We start from the raw sequence: 23,268 nt of genomic DNA on the forward strand, positions 1-23,268 counted from the left end.
AATATACTTTTATTAATTGGTTTCATTTCATCCAGAAAAAATAATGCTCTACATATACATTACATATGCGATGTATTTATATAAATTGTTTATTTCTTTTATTAAGTATGCTGCTGTATATGTCTAGATCTCCATATATATATATATATATATATATATATATATATATACTTATTATGACTATTGTTTTTCTTTTTTGTAATTTTGCATTTGTTTGCCAAAATATGTTATTCAAAAATAGTTTTAATCAATTGTGGGATATTGAAGTTAGGATTTCTGTTTAATATATGTATGTATATGCGCATGAGTAAGTGTGTGTGTATATATGTATATAGCACAATAAACTTGCTTGATAAAGCTACTGCAGTTTTACGTAAAGTATATCATATATTGCTTACTGAATTTATAATAGAAGTAAACTTAGTTTTTAGATTTGAACTGCCAACAACAATAAAATCCAAAAATCGAAAATTCTTCATAAAGCATTTTAGCAAATATTCTCTGGTATGCTAATTACTAAAAGCTACTATACTACCAGTTAAGTATGTATGTATTTAATGCCACTAAATTACTATGTATGTATATAAAAAATATATGCCAGTTCATTACTATACCATATATATGTATATATATATACATATATATATATACCTACTACATATATATTATGTATATACTTGTATTACAAAAATCATAAGCGTCTCGTTTACGTGTTGAGGTCTGCTACGAATTCGGTACAAAATTTGATTTTGAATTTAGCATTAATTTTTATGCAACAGACCTCAGTTATAATATTAATATTAATTATAATTTTGTTAGTTGTTTTGTTGATTTTTCTTCATGATTTTTCTTCTTTTGACACAATTGGTTCCCCCTGGTCAGCGCCTGCTTAAGCGTCAGATAAATCACAGTAGGCGGCACTGCCGCTGCCCGTTGGCAAACTCTTTTGCTCATCATCCATTAGCGCATCCACAAACTCGCCAGCCGCCTCATGATGATTCACTTGTGGCGAAGACGAGCTCTCGCCACAATTAGTGGCATACACATGACGTCGACTCAGGCCTGGCAGCTGATTGGAGTCATCCGTATCAGCGTCACGTATCGAATTAAAAGCATTGCAGGCATTCGCATTGGGCGAACAGGTCTCGTCATTGGGTGGGTAGACATGTCGATGGTAGCTGCCTCCGCCGCTGCCACCGCCCCCAATGCTGCCATCACCATCCAGCTCAGCCTCACGCACGCTGCCAAACACCGGCGTATGCGAGGAGCTCCTGCGCAGCGACGCGGGCGGCGACCAAACCGTCTGATACAGCGGCGAGGCAAACACATACATATGGTTCAGATACTCCATATCGTAGCTGGGCTGATACGAGTCCGTCTCCAGCGGATTGTAGGTATGCTGATGCTGGTACATGGGCGTCTGCCTGCAGCTCGCCGAACCCGAAGCGCTGCCAGCATAATGCGGAGTATCATAAGTTTGCGAGCGCGTCGAGCTGCTCATCAAATGCAGCTGCGCATGGTGTCCGCTGTGACTGCCGCCCGCGCTGCTGCCGCCACCGCCGCCCATTCGATGCGCCGGCAAGGTGGCATAAATGCCGCGATAAGCTTCGTAGGGTGTTTGCGGGTAGTACGCATCGCTCCAGCGCACATGATTCGGCGTATAGTCGCCCTTGGCGTAAAGCTAAAGCAAAACAAATTTGTTAAAATTTACAAATGATTCTTTAGTGGAGCACTACTTTACCTGTATGGGACGACAGAAGCCCTTGTTCATATGACGTGGCACGCCCAGCGTGTAGCTATGACTGAAGCCCACCTCGGGGCCAAGCAAATACTCATGGAACTTGTTTGGAAAGAATTCAATTTGCTTGTAGTTGTTGTAGATCTCAGGCTGTAAGCATAATAGGAAATGTATTTTAGTAAATAAATAAATAAAAAAGTAATAATTTCCTTCTTATTCTACCCCATTCTATAAGATCTGTCTACTTTATTATGAGCATTACACATTTTATATTCTGTAGAAAATAAATAAATGTTTTCTAGTTCATACTGATTACTTCTTAAAATTCAATTATGTTTACCCCTATTATTAACCTACCGTTAAATTGCGTTTCTTCTTATAGCTCGCCCAGTTCTGTGCCTCAAGGATGAGTTTGCCACCCGGTCGCAGCTGATTGAAGATGCGTTTGAATGCCAGCTTGAGGCCGGCATCGCCGAAATTCAAATGGATCCATTTGGTTACCGATAGACACAAGATGAGATCGTACTGCTGGGTGTCGTGGGACATTAGGGATTCGTCCTTGAGCACATAGTTGGTGTGTCTAAAGAATACATTTTGCGGGAATTGGTTTTTGCCGGACAGACTGCTGCTGGCGGGTGATTTGTCGGCGGGCGGTAAGTGGGGTATGCCGCCATATGTGAGCGGAAAAGAAATGGGGAAAAATTCGTGAGGCTTGACCAGCAAAGCGTCCAGTTTTTGATGCTGCTGCAAGTCAAAGTGACTATGAGTATGATGATGATGGTGGTGATGATGAGCATGACCATGGTGATGATGCAAATGATGATGATGGTGATGATGATGGTGGGCGTGGGCGTGTAATTGTTGCTGCAGCAGCAGTTGGTGTTGCTGTCGTGCTGCAGCCGCCGCCGCCGCTGCTGCCTTGCGTCGCTTTTTGCCGCGTCGCGTCCTCCTATGCAAGTTGCTCTCATTAGGCTCAACTTTATCCACTTCAGCCTGCTGACTCGCTGGAGATTCCTTCTTCAGCTCCAACAGGGCTCGCTCCTCCTTGGGTATGCGCACAAATATCGACAAATTGCGACGCGCACGCGCCACCAGCTCCTGATCTATGTCTATGCCCAGTATGCTCTTGGGGGCCAAGTGTCGCGCCACTGTTATGGTCATGTGGCCCACATTGCAGCCAATGTCCAGTATATCCTTATTCTGAAACAACTCCACATGCCGCTCAAACACTTGCAGTCTAACATCGCGAAATTCATTGAGCTGACGAAAGTCCACATAACGATCGAAATTGCCGTAGCGATACTTGAGCCCATCCTCACGGAATTTGGGCAACTTCACAGCCAGCGGCGGTATTATAGATGGCTCCAGCATCAAACCCACAACTACAGGTTGCGTCGCTGTTGCCGCTGCCGCAGCCGCTGCGCCTGCCTCATCTACAGCCACAGCTGAGGCCTCAGCTTCCCCAACTGTATGCGAAGTGGTGGCTGATATAGTGCTCAGTGGACTGGTCAATCCATGCTCCGGTAGATCTGGCGTATCGTCTCGAGGTATTTCCACTGATAATATTATGAGCATTAGCGGTTGACATAATAATAAATTAACTTCCAAGTACTTACGTTCAATAAGCGCCTTTGGCGGAATTTCCTCTACGGGGCTCAATTGCTCAGTTTCACTAAAGGATGTCGATCGACGCGTATTCGGTTTACGTGCTCCCGTTGGCTGTAGTAGACGCGGTGGTCGCTTCCATGCCCCAGGCTGTGGCACCACTGGACTGACAATTTTATCCATAGCATCATGACGATGAAATTTCTACAAGACAAAACAACAAATTTCATTTATTAGATTTGTATTTCAGTTTTTAATTATGCGTTTTAATTGATAATCCCTTTTTACTAATATCAGAACTATCAATCAATGGGGTTCATTCCATAAATGGCATCACAAGATTTATTTCAATACAGTTTAAATTTTTTAAATAATCAAAACTTTTTTGAAAAAAGTAATTTAACCTGTAGCTATCGTAAAGTTAACTGTTGTTAAGTTCAGTTACGTTTAATTTTTCAATATAAAAAATTTGTTTGTAAAGTGTTCGCAAAGTCGGTCCTCGTCGTTGTAACTAGCATTTATAAAAAATTTACTATTCCGACATGCGAGCAATTAAGCAAGCAACGCTATTACTTAGCTCCGTATTTTGGGCCTGACCCTTTAACCTCAATCACACCGCACCAAATAAAAATTAAAAAACAAAAAAGCCAAACACGAAACACAACTTAAAGAGCAACGGCAAAAGGCAATCAAAACAAAGCAAGCAATAGACCTATCTTCCCAGTGCCTGCTAACCCCCTCCCCCACCCACTCAATCTTACCCATGCTCACTCTCTGAGAGCGGGCACGCGCGAGAGTCAGCGAAATCCAATTCCACTTGATTTCAATTCCACTTGTAACCACTCACCTTGCTCTTCAGCGAGTTGTTGCTTTCGCTTGTTTTGCGTTTTCTGCTGCCGCTGCCAACGCAAGCAGCACTGCTCGCGCCAAAGCTCAAGCCCGTGCCGCCCACACCGTAGCACGTGCTATCGGCCAACTCCAAACGCAAATCACGACTGACAACCGCACGACGTTCGGCCAGCGTTGACGCCACTGCCAGCGCCGCAGCAGATGTTGACGTTGCTGCAGAAACTTCACTGAGTAATTCACTGCCGACTGCGCTGCTAATACCGCTAGCAGCGGAGCTTAATGATACATTGTTGTTATCGGCAATTATGGCCACATGTTGCTGTTGCTGTTGCAGTTGCTGTTGCAGTTGTTGTTGTTGTTGTAGTGTGGCTACGGCTGGTGCTGCTGCTGCTGTTGATGGCATGCCAGCTGCCATGCTCATGTTACATTCCATTTGTTGCATCGGGTGCGTTTGTGCGCCGGCAACCAACAATGCAGGCAGCGCTTCCTCTACCTCGGCTGCGACGGCGGCAGTGGTTGCTGCTTGCGGCGAGCGAGAGCGCAGAGTATGCGCTCCCGCTGGCTGCTGGCCCAATTCCATAAGTTCCATTGAAGCAGAGGCTGCAGCTTCGCTTAGCAGCGCAGCACTCAGTGGCGCAAGCACAGGCGAGGCTGCCGACAATAACGGTAAACTTGTTGTGTTTGCTATTAATGCGCCGCTGCTTTCATCAACTGTGATTTCAATTGTTTCTGCTCTTGTTGCGGCTGCGGCCACAGTTGTTGCTGCTGCTTCAATTGATGCTGTCGCTGCTGCGGCAGCGGCTGCTGCTGTTGTTGTTGTTGTCGTTCCTGTCGTTATTATGGCTGCTGTCGCTGCAGCTGCAGCTGGCACATCACCAAGTGAAATGGAAAGCGTCGACGGCTCAGCGCCCAGCTCAGCAGCGCTTTTGCCATCGTCCGTACCATAGGAGGTATTATTGGAATCGAAACGCCTCCTCTTGCGATTCTTGCGCGGTCTGTGCTGTCGATAGTGCATCTGTTGTTGCTGCTGCTGCAGCTTCAAATGGCTGTTGCGTGTCAGCACGCCGCCACGCTTCATGGGCGAAGTGAGCTGCTTCTCGTACTCCATAGAGTCCACTGGATCGAGCAAATGCAGCGGATCGTGAATATTTGGTGGTATTATCACTTCCACCTTGGGCGGCGTTGTTATCGGCGATTGCCGCGGCGTTGTTGCCGGCGTATTGTTGCTCGACGAGGCATTCGATGTATTCTCATTTTGCAATGAGTTCAGATTCAGCGGATCCGAGATGTTGCCACCCAGCAGAAACTTTGTTGGCGGCACTATCACCTCTTTGCGCAGTCGCTTCTCCGGCAAGAAGAACTTGGACCTGCCACAGCAGTAGTGCACAGAATTTGCCGCCGCTGCGGCATTGCTGGAAATAATGCTGCTGTTCCCGCTGAGTGAGCTGGTGTCTGCGTTACTTTGCTTGTCCTTTCCCCCGCCACCACCGCCCGAGGCAACACTGCCGTTGCAACCTGTGACCAGGCAGCAAGTGTGATTCGCATTGTTGCCAGCGCACAGCACATGGTGATGACCTCTGTAAATAGACAGTTCAAGTCTTTACTAAACATTCTAGATAAGTTTATATTCTTAACGTGAGCTTTAAGTTTCATTGAAATTTAAACTTATATAATAATATCCCAAAAATAATACTTGGATTAGCGGTAACTTGTTAACCCTTATTTCAGCGGTAATTAAAAAAAAACAGCCCAAATTGATTCTTGCTATGCACAATTTGAATTTTAATATAAAGCCAAAATTTTATTATTTTATTTTTATTTTGTATTAATTAATTTAATTTTTTTTTACCAAGGGTTTCCTCTAATTTCTCAGCCAATAGAAACAAACTAGTCTTAAAAAATGCACAAGACATTAATTAAAGAATATATGTTTATCTATTGGACCTTTTGGGTATATTCATTATAAAATTCAAAAAGATTCCGAAAACCTTAACGCTGATCAACGAGGAAGAAAAGCAATTACTCTTAAAAGACCTTTATTGAGAAATAGGAGTTCTGTCAAGGGTACCTCTCCTATGCATTTAAAAATTGAAAAGCTCCCCTGGGACCTTACCGCTCATTGAGGGATTCAACAATTTATTTTAGTGACTACTTTTTGTGATGTGCTTTGATAGCTATTATAAAAGCCTATCCGCATTTTTATTTCTATGAATACTTTTTTATTTATTTTTGTAGGCATTCTTAAATATTTGATAAACAATGTAAAGCCGAAAAAAATTGATCTTTTAAATTTCTAATTAGGGTGTACCCTTAATGTTGCGTATAAAAAGAAATTTGCTTACCTATGGGACAGCATCTTCTTGTACATTTGCTGCTGTCCTTTCAGACCATGACCGCCATGTCCCAATTTTGAATCCATTTGCGGTATATTGCCCACAGCGGCGGCCGCAATCTGTGCCAGTCGCGTATTGTGACTATGATGATGATGATTGCTGTTGTTAGCACCACCAGCACCACTGGCGCCGCCAACGCCAACGCCGCCTCCACCGCTGTGATGTGAAGCGTTGAGATGATGCGGGCCGCCATGAGCATGTGCAGCAATTTGATTCTTATTGTGCTGTATGTTCTCCAGATCCGCTTTGTGAGCAGCAGCCGCAGCACTGGCAGCCGCTGCAGCGCCAACGTTAGCGCCGACGCCGCCAGCAGCAGCAGCCGCGGCAGAGCCACTGCCATTGGCATGATGATGATGATGATGCTGATGGTGATGATGTTGCTGCGCATTAGCGCCGACACATGCGCTGGCGTTGTATTTACCGCCAGTTTTATGCTGGCGTTTGCTCCACGCCTTGTTTCCGCTGCCGCTGCCGCTGCTGCTGTTGTTGTTGTTGCTACTGCTGTTGCTGCTGCTGTTGTTGTTGTTGTTGCTCTTTTGCTTGCCGCCTTGCTGCTGCTGTGCGGGCGCACGAAACTGATGTTGCTGCTGCTGTTGTTGTTGATGCTGCTGCTGAGCAGCCGTTGTTTTCACTTTAGCTCCACCTGGCGGAGCTGTTGCTGTTTTGGTTTTAGTTTGATTAATTTGTTGTTCATCGCATGCTGCTTGTTCGCCTATTTGTTGCTGCTGTTGTTGTTGTTGTTGTTGTTGTTGCTGCTGCTGTTGTTGCTGTCGTCTAGGACTCTGTTGTGGGCGTCGTGTAGGCGTCATGCCTGATCTGGTGACGCGACAATCACGCGGACTTACGCTCCTTGTATTTTCCATTATTTTAAACTTTGGTTTTCTTTGACTTGTGCACAATTTTCTTTTCAGAGACTTTATGCTTAATATTTATAGAGAATACACAATACGATTTCATTTAGTTATTGTTATTTTTTTCTTTTCATTTTCAACTTTTCACACGTTTGCATTTGGCATTTTACGCGTAATTTCTGCTTTTTATGATATCAATCATACGCACTGTTGTGCGCACTTTAATCTCTTCACAAACGTTTCACGTTCACACTTCCTGCCTGCCTGGCACACAGTTGTTGCAAATAGACAAAAGTAAGCAAAAATTAATTGAAAATTTAATAAACGCTAGCGCAAATTTAAGTGCTGTGAGGTCCTTATGCAGTTTTAGCAGCACCAGCACTATTTTCCACTAAGAGCTTCCCAGCGCTTTGTTTTTCGCCTCAAACCCAACACACACACATACAGAGACACAAACACACACACTCTTCAGCAATATTTTGCATTCATTATTTGCATAGTCGACGGACTGGAGGGACAAACCGAGTGGGGAGTAGTCACAAACAAGCTTTGAAAAATGTAGCACACAGACACACAAAGAGAGAGAGAGAGAGAGAGAGAGAGAGAGAGAGAGAGAGAGAAACACACACACATACATATGCAGCAAAGCATTAGCAACGCCATAGCAACGACTAGAGATGTTAGCGTGACTCAACATAGTATGGGGGTCCTTGTCTGCTGCCACAAAAATAAAAAATAAAAAATAAAAAAAAAGAGAAAACTAAAAACGAAGCGTAGTCTCCTCTATGGTAAAAAACACACTCAACTCAATGCATTAATATTTACACGGCAAATTGTGGCTGCAGCTCCTCACCAACGCTGCTGTTGGTTTTTGTGGGGGAGGACGAAAAAACAATCAGCACAGCCATGGAATCCCTACAACCAAAAAGACAAAACGAAACCAAAACCAAATGCAAAATTTTACCGAAAATTCCAAACAGTCGAAAACAGATTTTTGTGTAAAAAACACGAGCTAACAAATTCAGAGAACTACACAGTAGCTACTAACTACTTGTAAGTCGAATGTAAGTAGATAGCCCATACCCCCACTTCATTGACGAAATTCAACAGCACTTGAAGCTTAAATCAGACAGCTTAAAGCTGCTCATGTATGTTTATTCCTATGATTGTACGAATACTGTAAGTGAATATGGGTTTTCCTGTTTATTTATAATATGCAAATTGGCATCATTATTTTTATAAGAAATGTAGGAGGTTAAGCCAAAGCTTTCCACAATCTCTTGTTTATATGGAATTGGCTATCTCAATTTATCACAATTTTATTATAACAAATTTGTACTCACATACATTTTGGCTGGACCCAAATACTTCAGATTATTTTAACTTATATAGCAGATTTCTTAACATTCGGAAAATCTGAATCTAGGGGATAAGATTTTGAAATTTTTACATTCCATTAAAAGATAAGGCGTTCGGCTTCCAACATTTTTTTTGCACATTTGTGAGATATCGCTTATAGATATTGTAGGATACATATCGCTTAATATATTAAGAAGTGGTATTTTTTAAATAAATCGTCTTTTGTATGCTCGACACTTTTTTGGTAAAATGAATTTGACTTCCAAATCGTGAAATGTGAAATAAAAATTGTCAAAAGCAGTATTTTCAAGATTCTCCCAAATTACCGTTTTATGGTTAGAATTTGTCAAATTGTTAAATTTATGGCGCATATAAAAATATTTACTCTTTTGTATAGCGGCTCTTAGTTTGTTTTTCTCATGATTACATTACTTTTATAAAAGTCATTGAAGCTCTAATTTTGGAATTTCGGGAGAAACAAATGTATTTAATAACTGCATTTATCGATTTTTTATCAATGCCCAAGCGACTTTGAATTTATGAAATCGACATCTTCTAGAAAAGAGAAACTTCGCTTAACCGACATTAGTAATAATATTTAAATATATATTCCGCTTTTCACCACAAATTCTCATATACAAGTTTCACCCAAAATATAAATAAATTATAATTTCAGCCTCACTTTAGCAAGTTCAAATGACTTGGTGCCCTTTTTGAAAACAAACAAGAATCAACTGTTTATACGATTAATTTTACCTAAGAAATTATAAATAAGCGTACACTTTTAATTAAAATAAAAATGTGCAAAACTGTTTTGTGCCAAAAGGTTGTCCACTAACAATTGTAAGCAAGGCAAATTTGGGACAAATTCGGGACACAGAGCAAGAGTGAAAGAAATCTTTTTTCTTTTTGCAGTAGCTTTGGCTTTTGCTCACGGAAATTGTCAATTTTGTTAACATTCTAATGATGGCAAATGGACAAAATGTAAATTGTATGCAAATCAAATTAGTTTATTTGTCGCAAGAGGCAGTGGCAAGTTGTGGGCGTGTTGCCAGTCATCCGTTCTGGGCCGGTAGCTGTGCTAATGCTAAACTTATTTTGACAAGTTTACCTTTTATTAGCTCGACGACGAAGCAACGCAAGCACGGCAAGCAAAAGAATTTAAAGCACAGGTGTGTCTCAACGGTAATTGAGTCCTCTGCCAGCGAAAGAAGAATACATACATTTATACAAATAGCAACACATTTGTTTAGCGCCTCCTGCGGCTGCCACACGTCGTTGGCCAAAGCTTGCCAAGAAGCGTCTCGCACTGCATATGTATTGTATGTAATGTTGCATCATTATTAAGCACAGTCTTAGCACCTCGCAGCTGGTGGGGGCGGGTTAGGGGGCGTGGCCATGCAGCAGTTGTTTGCCGGCTCAACTGTCGTGTCTTATTTAAAGCCAGAAGCATTAGGCGACTTGTTGACAATGCGCAACCAACACACACACAATGCCGCCAGCTTCAACTTGTTTATATTTGTCTACATATGTATGTATGTATGTATGTATGTATGTATGTATGTATGTATGTATGTATGAATGTATGTTTATGTGTGAGTGTGTGCGTGTGTGCCACATATGTTGTCACAAGTCCTGCGCCTTAAATATGCATGAGCCCACATAGCATAACAAAAAGAATTAGAATGCACAGTCGGGCGCAGGCGACAGCAAAAGACTCTGTACACACATGCACAAGCACGAAATGTTTCAGGACATTTGCAAGGGAGTATTTGCTCGAACCAGGAATTAATTTTAGAACTATGATTCCGTGGTGAAAACATCCTAGAATTGACTATAGAGATAACTTATTTTATTTTTAATTTTAATCACTTAATCTGACGCTCCTACCTTCGTCTTATACGCCTATTCAACTGAACTGTTACTATTACTATTGTCTTTTTGTTAGGGTTTATTATTATTCCGCCCGGATTGTGTGACTTTGGCTAAAACACATAGAAACAAGTGTCTATTAATAAACAGTAGTTACAATTGGCTTGCGTTACAAAAGTCAAGACATAATAGTTATTGCAAAAATATAAAACAGTATATATAGAAGAATTTAAATTGAGAACAATGGTCGAGAGCAACAAAAAGAAAAAAGGTGGAACTTCTTAACCGAAAACTATGTTCAGACTGCACTTTGTCAGCTTTGTCAGTTGTTCGATTGGGTTTGGGCCAAAAGTTTGTTGCCAATGCACTTTTCTTACCCTTTAGTCATGTACTATTCGCAAGTTTCCCCATACTTCTTAAAGTTTGGCTTACAAGCAGCACACAGAGAGGTTTTGCTTCAAATTGTAGTTGAAAAAGAAAATTACAAGTCTTTGTCAGTTGCAGTTGCAACGAAAAAAGTATAAGGAACGAGAAGAGAAGAGAAAGAGAGTGCGAGTATACATATTCTGAAAGAAATTCTCAAACTGAAGTCAGCTGTTCTTATAGTTAATCAATTGCATAAGGCAAGACATCAATCGAATGGTATATACACATTATATAATATACAAGTGTAATCATTGAAATAGCAAACGTAGTAGCAATCAGTAAATGCTAAATTAAGTGGGAAGAAGCGGGAGGAGGAGGCGGAGGAATAGCTGATGCTGCATAACTTTTGCGCACGGTACATTAAATGATTATGAGCGCCCAGCTCAACGCTCTGCTGCGCTCCATTCAGGCACACTAATGATTTATGCACAAACAGCAAGCGAGAGAGCAACAGCGAAAGAGAGAGAGAGAAGTGGGTGGAGGTTGAAGAAAATAAAATTACAGTGACAAATTAATGAAAATGAGCAGCGACAGCGACTAGGAAATTATGAACAGAAAGAAAGAGATAGGAAACGAAAAAAGCGCGGGCAAAGTTTATAAAAAATATGAAAAACAATACGCAGAAAAATCAACGAATGGTCAACAATGAGTTATCAGGTAACAGTTTTGTATTATTTTAGACAGAGATTTAAGGATGTTTTTTGATGCATAATGACATCTTATTGGAATAAAACTAGTTTAAGGAATTATAAGGCAATTTAATTATAGCTCTGTCATTTGTTTTGTTTTAAATCAATCAAACAATCGATTGCCTAACTACAGACATGAAGGTGCAGGCGAGTCCAAGCGGGTCCAACAAATTAAATTAGTTGTTAAATTACATTAATTATTCAAAATCTGCATTAAGTCGGCAGCTAATAAATGATAGAAAGGTGGCTAAAGCGATTTTGTCATCCAATTAGGATAGAATATGAAGATAATCAGTAGGGCCAGACAAATCACTAGCGAAATAGAATTCCGCTGAAAGCATTTCCAGTGGGTTGAGCGATGTTTCATTCCACTCGAAATTTATCCGCGGATTGGTCTGTGGCACAAATATAATAAAATACAAAATTGGCATAAAATGGAAATTCAACCGAATGCAAAACCACGAAGCTGTTCTAACAAGTAAAAACACAATAGGAATAGTATCACAGAATGGAATTTTAATGGATCATCCATATTACACCAATAACCATTTTCATCAAACTTTCAAATCAAGTCAAATACATTTATTTCGGAGACGGATTTGTTGTATATGGCCATATTTAATTATCTTGTTTATATATATAGAGCGAAACGAATCTCCTCGGCACGTCTTACTCGACCAACAGCACAAAGGAAAAGAGGCAGGATGCACCATGTCAACAGCTGAAGCCAACTTCACGTTGCTTAGCTGTCATTTACTGATATTAGGTGACCATTCATCCTTTTCCATCACTGATCCAGGCCTATACATTGAATCCCATACTAACGGTCAAACATAACCCGCGCATTTCAAATACTCCTTATATTAATTCTCCGACATATACAATCATGTATATACTTTCGTTGCAGAAGGAATAATAAGCTAAATTTAGTAAAAGTTGAGATTGTTTAAAAATTTGTCGCAGCAGAGAATTTAACTGTTTGAACCCTTTTGCCTTTGCTCCTAAAGGCAAGTGCGAATAACAGACGCACACAAGCTTTGGGGGCTCGGTAAGTGGGTCGTGGGGTAATACAACTTAGTGCAAAAAATATTTAATGAATAGCAGAACGAACAGAAAAAATAAGTTAAAAGCACACTGACCTTTTTGGTTTGTTAATTTCCTAACAAATTTCTATTTGTTTTTTATATAATGGCAAAGTTTTTAAAGTTTAATTGGCAAAAGTTGTTAATGTAGGTACACAGTGCTAGTTGCAGCTTGTTAACAACCAAGTGCAAACTAAAAAAGTTTTCAATGTCAGTTTGAGGCAATTCGCGAATTTCGGATAGCTTAACTGGCTTCGCCTCATGCGCAGCCAATAAACCGAATGTGGGGCAAAGAACGAAAAAAGAAAAACCAAGTTGCAAGTTAAAGTTAGAAATATGCTTGGAATACATAATACCAATAGCGAGAGAGAGAGAAATAGATTTCCAGCTTTCTATGGCAAACATGAACCATGACGCGCCGCTATTCAACTTCTTTTTCGCTCTGTTTTATTTGGCTTATTTGGCCGCCAGCGCCAGTCTCGAGTCTCGAGTCTTCTGTCTGTCACTGCCAAGCGGAAAAGCACGTTAAATGGTTTGCATTGTGTGCAGTTGTTTGATTGCCTTTTGTTGAATTGGCTGAATCTGAGTTTAAGACAGCGAGCATTTGTATTTGGATAAACATAATTGGAAATTAGCATATTACAATCAAATCAAAATCAATTCGCAGAATTGGCTGTACCTTTAAATTTAAAATGCACAATATCCGAAATTCAGTTTTGAGTATTAAAAGTGCAAGGAGCAAGTAATTACTAAGCGGATTAAGTTAAATGAAGTTACCTACAAGCACACACACTAAGACAAATAAGTAGACATAAACACACACACAGAGGCAAAAGAAATAAATGCCTTTGGCTGCTTGTTTGGTCATAGATAAAACTCGAAGCAGAGCAGCTTTTGCCATTAGCCTTCTCACTCACACACACACGCACAAGCACACACACACACACACTTAGTAGCTGTGGTCTGAGAGTGAGACTTGGCTCGCTTCTTAATTAATAACAAGGATACAATTTAGCTGTGAGTGACAGAGAGAGAGAGAGAGAGAGAGAGAGAGAGAGAGAGCGAGGGAGAGAGAGCGAGAGAGACGGAGTTGACAGCAAGCAGGTCAGAGCGAAGCCATGAGAGTCAACCATATCAAATGGTAGCTTTTGTGTCAACAGCTTGAATGCCGTAAATTGAATACAAGTAGCAGCAAGTGCTCTCCTCTCACACACACACACACACTTTCTCAGTGCTTCTCTGCTTGTGCGTTTTGTGGTTTGATGGCAATTTTTCAACTTGCAGTCAATTTGTTAAGAATTGAAAACTATCAATTTTCACACGTCTACGTCTACAAACTTTTAAAGCTTTAAATGCTTCTCAGTATTTTAATTACCTCGTCGCTAACCGTACAAAAAAAATGTCAAAATAAGCTCAATGCATAAGTTTCCCAATTATAAACTCGCACAACAGGCCACAGCACACAAATAAACAGAAAGTCAACAAACAAACAGCAAATGGGATCACTTTGGAGGCATCCAACTTTTTGATACACTTTTACTTCCATACACAGATATATGTATGTACGTCATCAGATAAAAGTGCTGCGTCACCGTCGACTCTTCCCCAATGCTCTCTGTACATAGAATTCAATAAGAGTATTGTATCGTTGCAAAATAGTTTGTTTGCCGCACTGTTGATGTGAGCACCCCATTTTGTAAGGTGTAGACTAAAAAGTGTTGCAAAGTTGAACTTGACAACTATTCGACTACTTTGATTTTATTATTGTTAGATTAAAGATGCATTTTAATAGTGTGGAAGCGTCCATTTTGGAATGGCTAGCAGTTCATGATAGAAATTTATAATTAAAAGCAAAAGGCTGTCTATTTATAATCTAATCTAACTCACAAATTTTAATTTATTTTATTAATTATTACTATTTTATTAATTTCAATTTTACCAAATTTACCAGCATCTTCAAGTTGTGTGGTCTATCTTTTTATGCTTTCTTGCTGCCGTAAAATATATACATAGCTGACTTGGTAACACCAAAAAAGAGAAAACATTTTAGTATTTTTACGACTTTACAACACTGGTTATGACAGTTTTCGTAGTCAAAGTCTGGGGTCTTGTTTGCTTTGCAAGTCACATTCCATACAAATTTTGTTCGACTAAGCTTCCACTTTTACAACAATACAACACTTCGTGAACACCCTAAATATTTCCGGTAAATGGAGAAGATTCGATTTTGCTCTAGCTTCTATAATTTCTGAGTTCTTCGTATGAGTAAAATATGAAAATCTCTTATGTGGAGTTTTTGTACTCTCTGTACTCGTTATTTGATTTCTGTTCAATTCAATAAAGGCTTTGATAAAAGTATGCAGTCAAAAAATAAAAAAATTATAATCAAAAATTGATTATTAATAGCTTAAAGAATCTCAACGAAAGTCACTGCACTGTACAAAAACAGAGAAATGACTTTCGGTAAAATATTTACACATGTTACGCTATAAATTACTTTGTATGGAGACGATCCAAAAGAAAATAACTATAATATTAATTTTTACCCATTAAGCTAACAACATATTAAATGCACGCATTCTAATAAAGGAACCAAAATGGAATAAAGAAACCCTTGACTAAAATTAAGGGCGACTGGCTGTGACTTTTACAGAGAATAGCTGCAAGTTTAGCTGTGGAATTGGAATTGGGCGAGGTCAATGTGAGGAAATTAGGGAGGGGGTAACGCCTCATTAATGACACGCTATTTGTACTTATTACGTGGAGTGAGCCACTCTCATTTACGGGAAAGTGTGTGTGTGAGTCTCTCAACATGTCCCGTGGGCTAATGAGACTTTGGCTGCAGATTTGTAGACACTGGATGTAACACAAACGATATAAGAAGGGGGGGGGGGGCCTTATCAGCATTTGTAGAATTGTTTATATATTGCATGTGTTTGTCAACATAAGCGTAACATATGTTTGCAAGTGTAATCAATCAAACAAGCAAAAAAAATATCACATAAAATGCACTGAAGCAATTTCTCAAGCTTATTAGCATAATGAAAATCGAACTTAAAGTCAACACACACACACACAGACGCCGCCTTTGGCCTTGTTCTGTATATAACAACTTCTATGACAGCGCCCCAAATGGCCGAGCAGTCGTAAGTGGTGGGGAGAGGGGGAGGCGGCTTTGACTCTAAGGCCAATTGTTGTGCTTGTCTGGCGCATTGACTCTTGTGCCAATTTTGGACAGCTTGGCAGCTTGGCCGGGCCATTGTTAGTGCTTCTCTTCTCTGTTGTTATTGTTTTTATCGTAGTTGAAGGCCAAAGCAGGAGAGCCGCAAAACGGATAAATTATTTTTCTTTTTTTTTACGCATTTGCGTTTTGAGTGCATTTAATATGAAATGAAATTAGTTCAACATGAAAACAGTGGTATTTATTTATAAAAATAAACATAAGCTTTCTAGCAGTTGTAAATAAGTATTTTGTGCAAGCCGTTGCTGTTTTTATTTAATAATTGACTCCACATATTTTTTGAGTCAACTTCATTATACAGCTCCTGTTTTTGTTCCTTTATCTTTTAACGTGTGGACAACTAATTATTTACTCCTTCGACTAATCTGTGATGTCAGTCTTATTAGACGATGAATTTTAACTCATTTAACTGTTAATAAATAACACTAGCCCAGATCTGATTGGGGTTTCCAAATCCTTGCAACGAATGTTGGATCTGCCCAACAGTCCTGATATATAAGCTTATGCAACTTAAAAAATACTTTAATATTAAATAGTTTTTTTTTTTTTAATTTAATTGACATTAAAAAAAATGTAATTATTTCAGCAATTTATTTTTAAGGCATAAACTTTCCAAAAGGTCTAAAAATAAGTATTTTGAGCAAGCTGTTGCTATTTTTATTTAATATAATAAGACTCCTGCCCTTAAATGCTTTACTTTTGTTGTCACGTAGTTAGTGTTTTTTTTTCGTTATTTTTTCTGTACGTTTTTGTTTGTTTAATTGCGTTGAAAACCAGTTTTTATTTGCAGCACAAACAAGGCTTGAAAAGCAGCGCACTCTGCCTGGCTCCACAGTATGTCAGTGTGTTTTACTTTTTACCTTTTTTTCCTAACGTAACCAACATAAAACGAGAAAGAGCGAGAGCGAAGTCAAAGAGAGGCAGCACGCAGTCAACGCCAGCAGCGCAAGAACGCTTGTGATTTTCTTTTCTTATCATAAAGCGATTATTTTTTGTTTTTGAGAGCTGTGCGAAAATAATATTAAAAGCATAAGAGTAGAGAACTTTTACGTCGTGGCATATGAGTACTTATGCTCAGCTTTTTGTTGTTTCAATGTGTGCGTGTGCGTCTGTGTGTGTGTGTATGTTACATGTTTGTGTATGCTAGCGCAGCTTTAAACTCGTTATTGTGCGCTGGCTGCGCTGCCGCCATCAAGCAGCTTCTTACTTCTATCTCTTTCTCGCACATTGCGATGCGATGCGATGCTCAGCGCTGCGTTAATGCTCTCTGACTGTGCTTAAAGTTTTGTTGTTTTTGTTTTGTTGTGCTTTTGTTTTGTTGCCCATTTTGCATGTAGCTTTTAATTAGAAATTGGTTACACTTTATTTAAATTGCTTGCGCATCCACAATGTGCAAATTGATGCTGCTTGACCAACAGCTATGATTAATTAATTAAAAGCAATGTTAAAATCGTTTTTTTTTTGCCCTTAATTCGAAAATTTTAATAGCAGCAATTTCAAAATTTGCCTAATTGCTAGACATTCAAATTTCAATTACGAGCTCGAAAGAATTTAAGGGGCGGACATGTTGGCACACCCTGTGTCACCCTGTTGAGGTTTACGAACATGTTAATCTAAGGTGCCAATAAGCCGGTAACTCACACACACACACATTGCGCTAATTTAAGTTCTAAAGCACTCGCTGATTTTATCTATTCTTTATATGTAACTGTCTTGCGCTTCATACTAAAAAATATTTGTGGTTTTGTTTTCTTTTTATTCTCTTAATTATTTTTGTTCGCTCTGTGGGGGCTTATTGATAAATATGTATTGCTTGCTTATTAATAGGCATTACTTGTTGTTGCTACTCGTTTCATTTCCATTTTATTTTGTTCTCGCACAGTGGTTCATTAGCTTATCACACGTGCCATACATGATGATTCCAAAAATTGTTTGCCTCGTTCACCAGTGTGCGACCCACTGTGCCCAACGTTGTGCTATGCGTGCAAATGTCGCCGCTGACATCAACGTTGTTGCAAAACAAAAAAGCAGAAGAGCACATTTACACACACAAACACAGAGTCGCATAGGCTAAATATCTTAAATTGTTGTTTTCGGCTGCGCGCGCTATTCACCCAAACACTTACACATACATATGAGTGGAAGAAGACACTTTTTAGTTGTTGTTGTTGTTTGCTAAAAACTTTAAAAAATCTGTCTGCTTGGCCAAGCGCCAATTTGTAGCAGAGAATGCTATTGTTTATTTTCAAGTCACTTTGTTACACGTTAATGCTTTGTTTTCCATTCGCTTGTTTTGCCGTCGGTAGCCAGCTGCTTCACAAAAAAATTACCCAACTGCGCACCACCGAACACTTTAACGTTTCAAATTCAACAGAAGCGTTTCGTTTCCAAGCTATTGCATTTAGTTGCTGCGGAACGCCTGAAAAGGGAATGTGACTGGCACACCGACGCGTCGGCGAGACTTTCGATCAGACTGACAGACTTTTCGAGTGTGGTGAACAAACAGGGGCGCATGAGAGTAAGAGAGAACCGATAGCACATATACATATGTATGTATATATGTATTAGTGTGCGTTTGTGTGGGCTGGTAAATACAAATGTGTGTTATGTATGTATGTATGTTGTATGTGGCTGTGCATATTTTGGTTGTTTGCACTTTTTTTATGCTAATTCAGAAAATATTATAATATTGTCGTGAAATGTGTAAGGCATAAAACGTATATTTGTATATTTTATACTTGGACTTGTACTTGTGTGTGTGTTGTTCGGAATCAATTTTCTGTGCTGTCAGTCTGTTCCTCTATTCCTATCATCCAAGTTAGTTATCAATCTAAGATAATACACTACGTAATACTGGTAATAAAATAAAAGGAATTTTTATTTTTTACTTAGCATGTGTAATTAATGTTCGTTTTGCCATTTCTGTTATTTTATTTGTGATTGTGATTTCACAGTGCGTTTGATTATTTTAAATTGAGATTTGTTTCTAAAAGCGACCCAGCTGTGTGGCTTTGGCTATATTCTTTTATCGCCAGCAGGCCGGGCCTGCAATTGTCCTTGCATTTGACAAAATGATTTCCACACATCTTTAAAAATAGCTTCAAAATAACTTTAAAGCACTAGATAATAGATTATAAGTTATAGGTTAATATTAATAATATACTATATTACCCCATATAGCAAACGAATTCGATAAGCGCACATTGAATGCAAGAGCAGCTAGGACAGCAAGTGAGTTAGAGGGAGTTCTAGCATTGCCAATGAGCTTCTTCAGTTTGGTCTCCCAACGCCCAATCGTTCCACCTTTGCCTCCTGCGCTGTGGCGAACGAATGAGCGGAGACGACCAGCATAACACAATTTATAGTTGTCAAAGTTATCGCATACATACTCCACACGTAGACGTTGGACCACGTTGTGGCTGTCAAACTAGCGAAGTAGCCACGGTGCACAGTGGAAAACAAAAACTTTTTACTTCTGTGTACAACTTTTTGAATAAATACTTAGGTCCCACAAGGAAAAAAATGAAACACAAAAACAAAAAAAAAAAATGTAACTTGGGAATCTAATTGTAAGTATCATTTTTTTTGTTTAAGTGTGCCCATAGTACGTTTGTAATTTCTTTATAGTCGTCGGAGCATGTTTTGCGGTTGCCTTTGCTTAAGTATTTCTTTCTAGTTGATACATATGCATACGCAAGTGTGAGTGCGTGTGACTATGAAAGTATTAATACTAAAAAGAAATTTCTTTTGAGTTGTGTCTGTGTGCTTTTTATTCGTTGGAATTGAAACTGCATGCTTTGTTCGTAAGCAAATCGAGTCGACTACCGGCCTGCCTTTTGATAAGCTCTGGCGAAAAACTAATAATCAAAATAACTGCAATATACATACCTCAGCAAAATAATTATACCAATATTTTCAAGTAAAATACATTTCCAATTATCTTTTTTTTTTATAAATTTGCTATTGAAGATAAAAAGCATTTATATTAAAAATCGGCAAAACTTATTTGAACTATAAATCCTTTCTAGGAAAAGAAATATCCTGAAATAATTGGGAATAATTATTAGTTCACTAAAACAAAAAAAATTTTCATATTATCAATAATCGGAATAAATATTTATTCTTACGGAACAATAAGTGTAACGTGTAATCATTGAAATAATTTTAAGGCACATAATTTTTTAGTTTCCTTTTTTAGCTTCTTTTTCCAGCTAGATCAATTTTTATACACTTTGACATGTTTGTAAAAAATGGAAAAAGGGTATTATGAAGTTGCTCAAATGTATGTACAGGAGAAGGAGGATTGGAGACCCCATAAGTATATTCTTGTCCAGCTCGCGAGCTGGAGTCGATTATGAGCATGGCGTCTGTCCGTCCGTCGTCCAGTCTGTAGAGTGCGTGTTCCTCTGCAACTATAAGGCAGCTTGTAGTAACCAATTTGGTATGTAGGTGTCTATATCCAGGACACTACACTATTTTTATCTTTTTTTTTTTCCTCCCCCTCCCGCAAATCGAAAAAAACGGCCGGCTTCATATAAGACATACAAAATCTTGTTAAATCTTGAAATAAATCAAAATTGCCTAGTCATGTTTTCGACCGATTGTGAAAATCGGATAAATAACTTAGAAATAATTCACATTTCAATTTTCAATAAAGACAGCGGGGTGCACGTGCTGACGCGCCATCTTAACGTCGGCTGTGACGCACAGCGAAAACGAGCTGGGACGCGGTAGTGGTTTGTGTGTATGTGTTTGTTGCGATACCCTCGTTTTTTTTTTTCGAGCACTAGTCAAGTGGATTTTAAATGTTGGTGGCGCCCAACTTTAACCTGTCCACTTGTTCTAATTGTCACTTATTGCAATAATTCTGAATTGGCTGCAGCTCATGCTACAAGAGGCTGAGCTTCCGGCTTTGAATGTACTGATTTGTCTCTTTATTTATTGGAGCTTGCTACATATCATACATATATAATTATATCCAGCATATAAATCATTTCAACATGTCATTGTTTGTCACACACTTTGGAAATTCGTTCCTTGTTGTCTTCTTGTGAATTTTGCTTATTTTGACTATTTTGCGGATGAATTTCTCATCCCTAAAGAAATAAAACATAATATCTTGCAAATGTATGTACATTCCGACATATTCATAGGGAGTGGACCTATTATTAAAATTTTTACGTATCTCCTCAAAATAAATAATTGCTTTCACAAAGCTACAAAGAGTATAATATTCACTATTACCTTTCAAAAATAAGCATAGCTTTCTTAGCTGTGCACCAATAATTAACATGAATTTTGAACCAATTGTTGTATTTTGGATATCCAAGCCATTCACAAGAAATGATTTCGGTCGTTAGAAATACAAACTAATTAGTTGGATTTTATATTTGTTACATATATGTTAGTGTATCAATATTTATTACGCTGAGGTTAGTATTTGCAAATGATCCCGAATATATGTAATTACCCGACGCCCAGTTTGTGCCAGAGAAAGTATCGTTTGCGATATCTCGTGCACGATTGGTTTGCGTTGCGAGCGTTTTTCGATATCTTTGACGAACCGGTTAAACAGTTATTTCCTAGCGATTTTTAATTTCTTTTGAGAATCGGTTAATCAGTCGTTTACGAGTCTTTTTATTTATATATGTATATAAATTACTATTCGAAAATAAAGTAAATTTTTAAGTATAATTTGTTTTAAAAAATAACAATTAGTTACGTTAGTTTTTCGACGCCCGCTGTTGGTTCACTGGGAACCTGCGCTGTTACAACAAATAGAGACAAGTGAATGAAAACATGTCAAAATATACGGATGATAAACGTTGTATGTAAATAAAAATAATTACAAATAATTAGATCTGGAATTTTTCAAAATGGATTAGTTTGCTAAAAGCTTATAGAAAGATTAGTATAATCTAAAAATCGAGAAATAAATGATTTCGCAACTTTAAAGAAATATTGGAGCGTGTTATTTTTTGTCGTGAACTTCATTCATATGATTCATTAATTGTATAAATGCCATTGTCAAATGTTGGGCAGAAGTGGTCGCCAATAAACATACAGTTGTATTATTTGCCATTCAAATACTTCAGTCAAATGATCATTTAAATGTAAAATTTAGACATAAAGTTTTTTTTTTTAAATTTGGTAAATGTTAACACACGTAAACTGGCTACTAAAATACGATTGTTTTATTCAAAGTAACGGTACATATTTAAGTAATGATGAATTTAAGAAATGGATGATTTGTTAAGTAATTCAATTTAAAAACCCAATATTTAATAACTTTTTTTTTAGCTTGTTTCTCAGCACTCGTACACACACTCAATCACTCAAACTTTTCGACACTTAAAATAAAAGATCAGAGCAAGAACACTTTCCGACAATAACTAGAGCAGTAGCTTTAGAACGTGGCTGCAACTGTATAATGTTGTAATATGTAATGTTTCATGTTCCCAACTGTTTCCCACAGCGTAGCAGCGCAAAGAGAGCGAGAGAGGAAGAGCGTATGCGGAACATGGGTTTCGATTCGCAAACGTATTTATTTACGTGCTCTATGCGCCTGGCTGTCTGCCCCACATCTTTCCTAAGTTGCTAAATTCGGTAAAATGTAGCCATAGTGCCATCTCCAAGCTCCAAGCTGTCAACCAAACTGACAAAAACAACTTAAATATGAAGATTTTAGCTGTTGTCTTGAAAATTATTAAATCACAACAGTTTAACCGCAACTCAGATTGCACTCTTACTAATTCTTACTCCCACACATTGTGAGTAACACTAATTTCGCTTACGTCATAAACATGCAAAATCGTCGTCATCATCGTGCTGGCGCTAAAATCAACGCACACTGCTTGACACTCCCACCTTATTCTCACACACACACACACACACACACACACACACACACACACACACACACACACACACACATAGACGCTTGCTCAGCATTTGTTTCTTTCTCTGTTTTGATTATTTTTATTCTCAGATTTTTAATTTGGCGCGCTTCTTACTGCGCTGGCCTTTTGCGTTTATTTTAAAATGTAAATGTTCAGCTTTACGTAATAATTTGCCAATTTTTATTGTTTGAACATGTTAGGCATTTAAAATAGGCCCCCTCTTGACTACCGCTTCCCGTCCCCTAACTGGACATGCAAAATTTT

General features: G+C 38.7%; 1 protein-coding gene across 1 annotated transcript; it reads right to left on the reverse strand.

The window, feature by feature from the left end:
- Window positions 1–643: 643 nt before the first annotated feature.
- Window positions 644–18,596, reverse strand: LOC108596602 (probable RNA methyltransferase bin3). Its single transcript, XM_017982533.2, has 7 exons — window positions 17,940–18,596; window positions 6,535–7,700; window positions 4,191–5,769; window positions 2,655–3,547; window positions 2,096–2,543; window positions 1,742–1,888; window positions 644–1,681 (listed from the first exon to the last, which is right to left on the reverse strand). The coding sequence occupies exons 2-7, from the start codon at window positions 7,446–7,448 to the stop codon at window positions 890–892; spliced, it is 4,773 nt and encodes a 1,590-aa protein (XP_017838022.1). The 5' UTR covers window positions 7,449–7,700; window positions 17,940–18,596; the 3' UTR covers window positions 644–889.
- Window positions 18,597–23,268: the final 4,672 nt, after the last annotated feature.

This window comes from Drosophila busckii, chromosome 2R (genome assembly GCF_011750605.1).
Source record: "Drosophila busckii strain San Diego stock center, stock number 13000-0081.31 chromosome 2R, ASM1175060v1, whole genome shotgun sequence".
Taxonomy (NCBI): Eukaryota; Metazoa; Arthropoda; class Insecta; order Diptera; family Drosophilidae; genus Drosophila; species Drosophila busckii.